General features: G+C 38.2%; 1 protein-coding gene across 5 annotated transcripts in view; it reads right to left on the bottom strand.

The window, feature by feature from the left end:
* The window catches only part of GALNT18 (polypeptide N-acetylgalactosaminyltransferase 18), a 279,026-nt gene that overhangs the window by 120,237 nt on the left and 146,705 nt on the right, over nucleotides 1-12,084 (bottom strand). For all 5 annotated transcript variants that reach the window (XM_087744745.1, XM_087744755.1, XM_087744773.1 and 2 more), the window contains exon 3: nucleotides 8,845-9,037. In XM_087744745.1, the coding sequence (XP_087600871.1) occupies nucleotides 8,845-9,037 (193 nt within the window). The remainder of the gene's footprint in view (nucleotides 1-8,844; nucleotides 9,038-12,084) is intronic.

The raw sequence follows: 12,084 nt of genomic DNA, 5'->3' as shown, positions 1-12,084 counted from the left end.
CCTGAAAATAAGATTTTTAAGGTGTATATTTCACGCTCAAAGTGTCTGGGAGGCCCCTGAACTTATGATCACACTACAATTTTTAAATACTAGCCCTCACAATTTTCCAAAGATACTAAGACCATTACAGACCCAGCTCCTTGGAGAACAGACCTGTTCACGGCACACGGTGTGTGTGCATATGCATGCCATTCTGCATTGACAAAAAAAATTCCATATGCAATCTGGATACTATTACTTTGTGGATGTCATCTCTTATATGCAAGTTAGATGTAAAAGTTTGCATGGGCATAATGAGAAATTACTAACAAAATTCTAATCTCCTATACACCTTTATAAAGCTAGCACATTTCTGTTTGATGTAATCATTGACATTTCATCCAAGTTTTGAAAACTGGGCTTCAAATGGACTATGAACTAGTTAACAGGCTTAAATATAGTGAAATAATTTTCAGTATTAGCCTGTAAAGAACCTACAAAGTTTGTTATTTTAGTGATTCACTTGCAGCCAAAATGCATAAAGATGTAAAATGGTCCAGCAAACAAAGCTACAGCCAATCTATCTTTTAGCTGTCTAGCTTAGGCATAGTAATATTTGTTATCCTCAGCCATACCAATGTACAACAAAACTCTAGCAAAAATGGTAAGATATATCACCTACCAGATAAAGAGCAACACAGTGATTTTGGAAAGTATTTTAAATGGCAATGAAAATACACTGAAAATAGTTCAAAGAAGATGCTTCCTTAAAAACTGGGTTTTTTTTTCTCCTCTGTTAATTAAGCTAAGGTTGACATATATGTAAAATATACTTTTATAAGAAATTAGTGACAAACCATATTCCAAAAATGTTCCAGATGACAAAACCAGCCCCCCAAACACTGCTGCTCTACCATAAATCCATGCATCAACTGAAACGTTCAAACACAATTTCAGCTTCTGACATGTCTTCCATCCATTTAAAGGAAATTATTTGTATTGTTTTTCCTACCTGCATTCATTTACATCTTTTCAAATTAGATCACACTGGACAAGATTTTCCATTGTCTGGCACCTTGTGCAAGACAAGAGCAAAGTGTTTAAAGCTGCAAATGTCATTTGACTCCCTTTTTGCTCCACCATACATTAAAAGATAACTACATGCAATACGAGAGAATAGAATTAGGCTCCCGTTGTGTCTAATTTCTTTAGTCTTTTCAAATGGATTCTTTTTCAGTGAGGGTACATTCCTAAATTGAGTTCATGTTTTCGTTTTTCCATTCAGACTCAATTTATCATCTTTACTTCCAGCTTGAATTCACTTCTTTTTCAATTTGTGTAGAGTTTTGAAACAATGCATTTTCCTGCATACATTGTTTTTCATATCAGATGATGACAATAAAAATTACCTACTTTTTTTATTTAAACAAATCAGAATTAAACCCACATACCTCAGATCATGCACAGAATGCAGAGCACTTGTGCAGTTTCACAAGTATGTCTGTCTTCCTCTTTACGCCAAGTTTTATGAGGAATGAAATTCCATAATTCTAGGAATGAACAAGAAATAGCCACAAAGAAAGGGTGCATGTATGTGTGTATAAAACATACGCTGAAGAGGGAAAAAGGGAGGAAATTGTATGGATCAAAATCTTAGATCCATTAAGCCCTAAGAATTGAACAGTTGTGTGGCAACCAGCAACATACAAGTTTCAATGACAGCTCTGCCTCCGACTCATCCAAGGGCCTCTGAGAAGACCTCTAACCTGCCCCTCTGCAAAGGGAAGCTTTTGCTAAAAAAACAAATCCACAAAGTATAGAGCATATTTCAGTATTATGACTAAGTGATTTTTAAATATAAATTCTAAATATTATTTAGAATTACAATAACAAGTATCATCCCAATACAGCTAAAAAATTACCTCTAGCAACCTAGTCTGCTAAATTACATTGGGCTAATAACACTAAAGTAACAGTTGTCATGGTTACCAGAAATTTAGAGAAACTCCTGGTGTTCTATTTCAAGCACAACTCTGGTAAATGGAGGACAGCATATATTACGAATCTTCTTTCAAATATTTGTCCACGAGAAAATTATATTCCTCTAGAATACACGCATTGTGATAAGACAATTTAGTCAGTCACATTAAAATTAGTTCAGCATAACTATGCAGTAAGAACAACAAAGCAAGAATGATTTCCTGTATTAACAACTCATCTCTGAGACCTTCTACAAATATGTATATAAATTATGAAAAAGAATTATTTTCTGCAATGTTTGAGAACCTTTCACCAAGAGTTACATGGGTATTGCAGCCAACAATGGCAACAGAACACATTTTTTGTTCTAAACACTAAATTATGTCATCTATTCCATGTTTTTTTTTTAAAACACAGGATGCAATAAAGCGTATTACTAAAACATTTGGGCTTAAGGTATTGTTTAAGAACATACGTGGGAGGGAGCTTTAGTTCCAATAGAATAAGAATTTCTCAGAAGCACAAGCAGAAACAGAATTATACTGTCTTCAAGAGCTGGTAACATTTTGTCATCAGCCAAAATAGGAAATGGAAGCTCAAGATGGGAGGAAAAAAATCCCATTCTGGCATAAATGAAATAAATAGGACTAAAACTCTTGCAAAAGAACTCAGTCTTGTAAGAATTCCAGCTCAACAATTTATGTTTATAATTTCATTTTGTGATCATTCTTCATTTTTCCTTTCACTATTATCAGTATTTTAAGTGTTAACTGAACTAAGCTAACAAGGCTGGCATTGAACAACATGTAGAAAGGGCTTTTTTCCTGATCTCTGAGGATACAATCTATTATTAGAGAACTACAGCCAGCAAGACAGTACTTCTGCTGCAAATCCAGAAATCTTTGTTTGCGGTCATCATCTTCTATTACAAGGGAGCAAAGGCAGGCATACAATCGTGTGAGGAATTTGAATATAGAATTACCATACAACTATAAGCAAACATGGCTAACTTTTTTTTTTCTCCTGGCCTCAATCCCTAGAAACAAACAAAAAATTTGTAATAAGGAAAGATAACAGGCATGGAATTTGATAAATATGCAGATAAGTTCCAAGATTGTAACACAAGAGTGATTAGCTCTTGGTCTCCTAAGCATCTTACAGCATAGATTTAATTGTAACAGACTGATTCCTCACTCCTTTTAATAAAAGCTATTCATGTCGATAAAATTATACAATAAAGGTCCATTTTCTTCTTGGTACTTAAAACCAAGACCTTTTGCTGAATGAAGCAATAAGAACAGTAAGCTGGGAGTTGATGATCTCAGTAAAACTCATTTTTGGATGAACATGAAAAGAATTCTGTATAGCTATTTGGCCAAAAATTGTTAGCCTCTCACAGTATTATGCCATGGATTATTCTGAATATGTTTTAGTGTAAATGTACGCCAAGTGGAAGAACATTCACATGTTATGACACATTAATAAGAGACTGAGAGAGAGAGAGAAAACGAGAGAGAGCATGCATGCAGACTACCGCATCGCATCTTCTTTCAGTTAAAGGGGAAGATCAAAACCAACAAGCATACATCATTATTATCTTAGGTTATTACAGCAGCTTGGAGACTGCAGATGATATGATATCACTGCTAGTGATATTAAATACTTCTAGAGCAGCCATTTGAGGAGACACATTCAGACAGGACAAACTGAAGCACAGATCAGAACCTCAGGGGGTGGCCACTCAGGCAGTACACACCGCTGCTATGAGTCAGTTTGAAAGCAGGCAAAAATGAGACAAGAAAAAGAAGAATCAAAGACAAAGACAGGAGTAAATGAGAATAGGCAATATGACAGAATTAAACATTAGGTATTTAACAAGAATGCTGAAAAATTTGGTAATTTTAGGACTTCTGTCCAAAACAATACAACAGGTAAAGTACCAGGCTTTTGCATTCTTTTTAAAGGATTCCTTTGAAACATCACATACAACATGCAATATTTATGCTATCTTTCATGAGCAGAAACCAAAGAACTCAGTCAGAAATGAACATGGAGCCGTATCCGTAACTAACATAAGCCCAGCAAAACAGAACTGTTTCACAGACACATGTGGAAGCAAACGCTTATGGAATGCAAGTCTGGAGGAGCTGGCTTCTGGGGAGACGCAGAGATAACATGCAAATGCCCAGCCGGAACCTCACAAGTTGAGATGACATGTTTTTCTTACATCAGTTTTAATAAAGGAAAACCTACAGGTTTATAGAAGTCTGACGTCTTGCACACTACATCCAGGACTGCATATACCACCACAACACTGATGGACGTTTTGGACAGATGTACGTACATAAACAGCTTTTCTCCTAAAACGCATCACTCTCCTCAACCAGCCAATGCTTCATTTTTCTCCCTTGTAGTTCTATTTCCATTCAGTGGATATCCCGCCTGCTCTGTTTGTGCCCACTTTATCACAAACCTAATTCTGCTGCTCTTCAAGACTTCTACCATCGTCCCTTGCCAAACTGAGCCTCAAAGTAATAAAATTTGAGACTGGTGAACTGTTTGAAACAAGAAGTACTTACCGGCCAAAGCCTTTCTCTGCACAGGAAACAGGACACCTCCTCTGCACTTGTCTAGACACCAAACAGCACTGACTCAGCTAGGAAAAGGGCAAACCTGCTACAAGCCAAATGCTATGCCATACTATTTAGTAACCTCCCAAGAAGAAAAAACATCTGAGCTTGAAATGCTTCTTTTCCCCTTCCACCCTTCCTGCCTTTGCTTCTTCATACAAATACTGTTTTTACCAATGCAAAAGAAGGTTGGCTGACTGCAGTTATACTGACTGAAAAAGTTGCTTTATGCCTACTGGTCAGCTCCTTCATATCATATGGGCTGTGCAGGAGCAAAATTCTGCAGAACAGTTCCTCTGCTGGATCCTGCTGCACACCTCTTTTTCCACTACCCCTCAGTCTCTCATCACATAAGCAAAGAAGAATGTTATCTCTCTTTCCCACATGTGCTTCAGCACACTGGATCAGGCAACAAAAAAATTTACAAGCCAACAAAGTAGAATCCTAGGTACATCCAGTCAAAAGGAGATTTGGTACACAGCTTTGGGATCCCTAAATGACCTAAGTTTTAATAATGTCTTTCTGCGTGAGCTTGTTCAACATTTCACTCACGACAAGCTTTGTGGGTACTGCCTGCCCTACTTAAAGTAATAAGCATAACAGCATTATAACTAACACAGAAGTATTATCCTGTTCCTGCAACACAGTAAGGGCAACACTGCCTTCCTCAATGCTTCCAAGCTCATTAGAGCAAGTAGTTATTTGTTAGTCTGCGATGTAGATATGTTACGGGCTAACAGATGCACATAAAGGTGGCAAACAGCAGAGCACTCAATTTCAGCAGGAGAAAATGGAGGCCTTGGGAGAGACAGTATAAGCAATACCCCCCAATACTGCTTGTACTGTCTATTAAGTATTGCAAAACCAGAGCCTACTTCAGAATGTGACAATTACTTCAGGAGGCTGGGATATCCAGGAGACGTATTTATTATAATCTGTATTACAACAGATTATTTTGGACTGTGCCGGGGACTCCACTGTGCTAGTGCAAATATTCACAGTGAAAAGAAATCAAATTCTGAATGTTTTATCACAGAACATGAGGCTCATCACTGTACAGAGGGTCAGAAACCACTCTGCAGTACCTAAAACATGAGAAGGTCCCACTGCAAGGGGTGACAATTGCCACAGCCTGACCCAACTGCAATCTGCTGGATGCTTCCACCTGACTGATGGTCATTTTTTCCCAGAGAAGCCAGAGTTCAGGGGCTTGGGCAGAGTGCGCTGCCATAACTACTAAATGTGGTCTCCTACCTCTGCATGCCACCCATATTGGAGGACTGGGCAAGGCCAAATATTTGCCCTCTCCTCCACATGTGTTGCAGCTCAGCAATCTCTAATTGTCCTCCATTAAATGTTGACAATATCAACCCTAGAAAATCCTCTATGCTATAATACGGGGTTATTACATACGTGGAGTGGCCTTTCTCACTGCAGAACCTTGCAAAGAAGAGCTGAGCTCCTCTGCTAAGTTATTTTCATGTGAATTCTCAGAGCACTGCAGGCAGAAAGAAGGTCAAGGCTGAGTCATACCAGTATAATATAGAAGGGGCTACTAACACCACACATTCTTGGCAGATCACTTAATTCTTCCAGTCTCAACTGGGCCAGCCATATATGAATTACATTAGACTTCAGTTATACGTGTATTTCTGTTATCCTTCTAACTTCCTATACTTCATATGACAGGTTATGTGAATACAGATGACAGACCACAACTGAGTCCAGACGCATCTATATGAACTCCATTCCTTTAGCTACCTGCCCACAAGCCTTTGCTGGGATTCCAATGTCACGCTGACTCTTGCAGAACCACTGCTAAATCCAGGCTAATGAGCTTTGTTAGACCTAGGCTAACTGTCCAGAGCTATTGTGGTACCTCTGTTATATCTGTGCATTTCTAGTCAGAACAGGAATACCACAACCGACTAAGGTCCAGCAAAGTTGATTAACTCAGTCTCCATGCCACTTGCTGTGTGCTCCCTTCAGACCAAGCTGTCCTTGGCTTTCATGCTATGCTGCTTGAGCCTAGTACCTGCCCATGGATAATTTAAACACCTCTATATAGACTCTGGAAGTGACTAATCAATTGGCTTTAAAAATAGGTGCTACGAATCCTAAAAAATTATTATTGTAGTGGAAAACATACTCTTGCAGGGTAGGTTTTTTTTTCCCCACAATAGCCATGCCTGTGCTCTCACACAAATGAGAATTTGCATATCAGAAGCAGGAATTTTTTTTCAGCAACATGATTTTCAGAATACCCTCTAGCTCTGTGCTCCACAAGATGCCATACATACAGCAAACACTGTACGTACTACCTGACAACACTGTTCATTTCCCTCAGTATGAGAATTCACTACATTTCAGTGTCAGATTACCTACTTAGAATCATAGAATGCTTTGGGATGGAAGGGACCTTTAAAGGTCGTCTAGTCCATCCCCCCTGCAATTGGCAGGGACATCAACAACTAGATCAGGTTGCTCAGAGCCCCATCCAGCCTGGCCTTGAATGTTTCCAAGGATGGGGCATCTACCACCTCTCTGGGCAACCCGTTCCAGTGTTTCACTACCCTCATTGTAAAAAATTTCTTCCTTATATCCAGTCTGAATCTACCCTCTTTTAGTTTAAAACCATTACCCCTTGTCCTATCAGTGTTGTCCTACCCCTTGTCCTACTTGCTCCTGAACCATGATAAGGGGGGAGGGGGGAATCTTCCTGAGCTACCATTACTAAGCCATTAATTTGTATGCATGCATCCACAAACATACTGTAGTGTCTAACACCGTTCTGGCAGGTAGTTAATTAAGGATCAAAAATTTCACAGAAATTAGGATCATGATTCATTTCTAACTGGAGTTTCTTTTAAAATCCCAACCCTAATTTATTTCTTTCAGCTACAGTAACATTCATTTTCTCTGTCTTTTTCATTTTTAAAACCCATAGTTATAAAAAATTTAGATTGAAATCATTCAGGAGAGTAATTTCAAAAGACATATAAGAACAGACACATTTCTGTCATTTATGTCATCTTAGTTACAGAAGATTTATTTTTCTTCTGAATTAGTTTACAATTAAAAAAAAAGAATTGTCCCTACAGACAGCGCTAAACTGATTTAACCGAAATACAAATATAATTGTATGGACCTTGATTTCCTTAAAGTCGTTATCTCAGCAACTCCACAACATAAATATTTCTAAAATGTGATATATAATAATATATAGCATAAATATATATAAAATTGCTAAACTGTTGCCTGGAATGGTGTTCACATCTTTTCGTTAATATCAGACAACTTAATACAGGGCAAAATGTACTCCTTACTGCTTTAGTTATTAAAACATTTGGTTAAAGTAAGTGAATAAGATCACATTTGGATTGCTTTTGGAATTGGCAAGGAACTAAGAAGCCTTTCACATCTCGGTTACTGGTTCAATTCAGTAAGTACCTATGATGTTTATTTTAAAGATTTTTTTTTTTTTAACGAGCTGCAAAAAAGCAGTTCTCTCTCCACCCATTTCCCCATCCCCAGTGCTGCTGTTTGTTCAAAGGATCAGATGTATCACCAAGGCTGAAAAGAAGTTGAGCATTAACTGTCTCTGTGGATGGTCCTACCAGAACAGGCCTCAAATGCACCTAAAGGAAGGTTGTTCACTCCCTTGGTCCCATCCATCTCACCAAGCCGTTGCAGAATACCAGTGGACGTATTTACCCTGCCTGGCATGCATGCTTCCCAGCAGAGAACAACCCAGTAAAGGAGGCTCCATGGGCTTTCAGCTGGTACACACTGCTTGACCAAATTGCCTATTTCACCACTAGAGCTCAACAGTTTCACCTGCTTACTGATCTTTATCAGACAGTTCTGGGCTTTCAAAAAGCGCAGTTCTTATTTTCTTCCTATCTTAGTCAGATCTTGTGACAAAACTGAAATTTAACATAAAAAGGTTATTCTTTTAGCAGTAAAACACTTGCTATCTAATGTAAATTGTAGGTGAGATTAAGGTTCCAAAGGATCTTGGAGAACTTTTAATGGATACTTAGTGGGATTTTAATAGGACTTAATTTGGGCACTCTAGTTTTTCAGGAGACATTTGAAACTTCCAACCTTCATATATTTGATAGAAATTACTCATTCTGGCCACCGTATGTAACCTACCTTCCATGTGACCACACAACACGACTTCCAGGTGAAAAAGAGCTAACAGACTCTACAACTCAGGACCTACAATGTGAGGTTATACTACAGCACTTACCCATTAGGCCTAAGGTCAGGCAGGGGCCTGTCCAGTGGCAAGCGATCACTCAGGTAAGCATTGTAGCCGTAATACTGGAATTGTTTAAGTGCGATACGTCTGTTTTCAGGACTGAGATCCTGGCCCCAGTGAGCAAAGAGAGATGAGTCAGTGAACGCTTCAGCAGGATTTTCTTCCAGTTTTGGTGGAGCTTCTACAAAAGACAAAAAGAAACAATTTTAGACTTTCATTCCAATAGGCTCTATGGTACGTTACATTATAAAGCATAACTTTAGGAAGAACACCACACAGAACAGCACATGCTGCCGGCTTACAGCAGCCTGTAAGTCTTCACATAACATGCCCTCACATACCTCTTGTGGCAGTGTAACTATTAGCACCTAAGGCTCAAAATTTAATATTCAAAATACAGTTAACAATTCTTTTTCATGACAATCAGACTAAAGGCCGGGACTGATAAATCTAAATGAATTAAATTTCAAAAGGATTCTTATCAGACAACAAGGATGTTATTTTGATTTTATATACACAAAGATGAACTACTTAATTTCAGCCTGAATTATCTTGCTAGAAAAAGATTGAAGTTTTAAAGGTGAAAAACAAAGACAAAGGAAGAGAAGAGAGAGTCTCTACAGAAGACACAAAACGGCTGCTGAAGTCTGTATGTAAAATAAGTTCTTTGAAACTACAGATTCAACAGCGCGAAAAAACTCACTGCACTTGGCATCCAGGTTTAAACAGGAAACCTGTTGCAGTCACACAATAATTTTATGGTCCAGTTTACCAATCCAGCCTATTTGAATTTGTAGCCCATATTAGGTGTGTGCAGTGATGCTATTGGGATTGTCACATTGTAATATTTGTGTCATTATAAAATGCTTATGTTCCACAAGGCCATATCTCAGGCTGCTATAACAAATAGAGGTGGGAAATGATATACCTAGAACTTAATTTAAGAAGAGTTCCAGTACAGTGAAATCACAGCATTCTTTCTCAATATTTAGTTGCTCAAGAAGTCTGTTCAAGGTGGCTTGTAAGGCTCTCTGTAACAGCACTATTTCACCCCTCCAACCAGCCCTTCAGTCTTTACTCAGGTGACCACACAATCTAACCCAGAGAACCCCCCTCTCTGGAAACACTTTATGATATACAGTACACTAATACAGAAAGATCAAATACCTTACTTGACCCTGATTTGTCATCATAAACTAGTGACTCACAAAAAAAAAAAAAAAAAAGTTTTTATATTCTGGAAGTCCTAGTTGTTTATGAACAGTCTCCATAGCCATTAACAACTAACCAACTCAATAAAAACACTCATTTCTGAAGAGCTGTACTCACAAACCATAACTGTTTGGTCACACAGAGACTTACAAAAATAAAAGCGAATCTTTGGAAAGTCTTCAAATGTGTCTAATAGGCAGAAACTTCAACTGTGTCCAAAGTCCTCCTAAATACCCACACAGTCACCTACAGACTTGACAGCTGGCTTAAGCTAGCTGCATGGAAACACCTAAAGGGAACAGTTTATGTGCTAGTAGTATACACTACCAGAATCGTGACCCCCAAAGAATGCCAGGAAGCACATCCTTTAATCTCGTACTAAAAAGAACCCAAAATGCAAAAACATAAATTGAGAAGATTGTTTGATTCGTTTGAGATATTCTCCTTTTTCCCCTGACAATACTGACAGGAAACTAATGACACTTGCTTCCCTGCATTACATTCCAATCTCTGTAAATATGTAATGTTTCTTTACTTGTCGAAGTACTGCCTCCCAGCCTGAATCCTGAAATTGGCTCCAGTTCTTCAAAGATGAAAAACATGCTAAACCCTCAGTCAAACAAGGAAACTACTCTGACAGGCCCTGCTACCACACCGACAAATGTGATAGAGTGGAGCTTATGACTTTGCATACAACTCTGCAATGGAAATTAAGAAAGCTTGATAAATTCAGATCATTTTAGAAGGTCCTAACTTGAGAAAGGCAGAATAGTTTTTAAATACTAGACCAAAAATCACAGCAATGGGGAAAGTCACAGTTATCTCAAACTGTTGTTTGGCAACTACGTGATCTCCACAAAACCAACTTGAATTTACACAAAGAATCTCGCAAACTATCTTTACATCATAAGAGAGATTTAGATCTGGTATGTTCCTAATCCTGGCCAGTAGAAATTAATGTTGCTCGGCACTTTTCAAGAACATATACATTCATGCTAATCAAGAAAATGATGCAAATATTTGTTCAACCTGTTGTGTGTTACATTAATCTGGATTTCTCCAAATCAAGCACATTTTCCGTGAAGGTTTTAACGTTTATCTTTATTATTACACTTTTGACAGAAGACTGTAGATCAACCCACAGGCAAACAGCCCACGAATGCATGAAGACATCTGAATAAAAATAAGATGGTAAGAATAGTGCATGCGTATGCATTTGTAACTATGGGCAGTTCCAAGGAAAATTTTCCATGAAGAGCCATCCCAGAAACAACTGCCGTCACAGAATCACACTCACACAGGCAGCTATTGAATTTTTTCTAATGATTTTGTGGGCAAGAGTATTTCCCAAAGTGATCTACGAATCTCTTGCTGTTTTCTGACTGAGAAAGCACTCAGTAATCCAGGTTGTATCTGCAAGACTAAGATTCTCCAGCAATGGATATCTGTGAATTTAGTTTACAAGCTCTAATAAACCACTTGCCAAACACAGCCATTTTTTGTATACTAAGCAAACATGTTATTTCAATATGTTGTTCTACAGGAAAAAACATTAGCAAGAACTTTCAATTACAATTCAAATCAATGGAATTAAGCACACATCTCTGACGGCAAAGTCTTTCTTCCCTTTATTTGGCTGAGAACCCTTGGGGGAAGTGACTTTATTCAGGCAGTGCCACACAAGAAATAAAACCAATTATTATAAGACTATCAGCTGCCTTTTGACTAGTCAACAAGCATATTTTATGCCTTAGTCTCTGAAAATAGATCTTGGCCTGAAGTCTCACAGCCAGTTCTTCTTACCACTTGCTTCTGCAGTTGCAGAATGATCATGGGAAGCTAAGGCTCAAAGGTGAGCCAGTAAGTAGTACTGCCTGAAGCAATACTAAGGTAGGCACATTTATCTGCTCAGTTATTACTAAAAAGGAAAGATCAGTTCCATTTTTCCTGTGGGAAGAAAGCTTACCACCCGCAGCACATTGCTGCAAATGTTAACACGGGGTCTTCTCTACATTA

The sequence above is a fragment of the Nipponia nippon genome, unplaced genomic scaffold (assembly GCF_047370975.1).
Source record: "Nipponia nippon isolate SJK-2023a ecotype South Korea unplaced genomic scaffold, ASM4737097v1 scaffold_10, whole genome shotgun sequence".
NCBI classification, from domain to species: domain Eukaryota; kingdom Metazoa; phylum Chordata; class Aves; order Pelecaniformes; family Threskiornithidae; genus Nipponia; species Nipponia nippon.
Note: the sequence above shows the minus strand (reverse complement) of the source record. Positions and strands in the feature narration are given on the sequence as shown.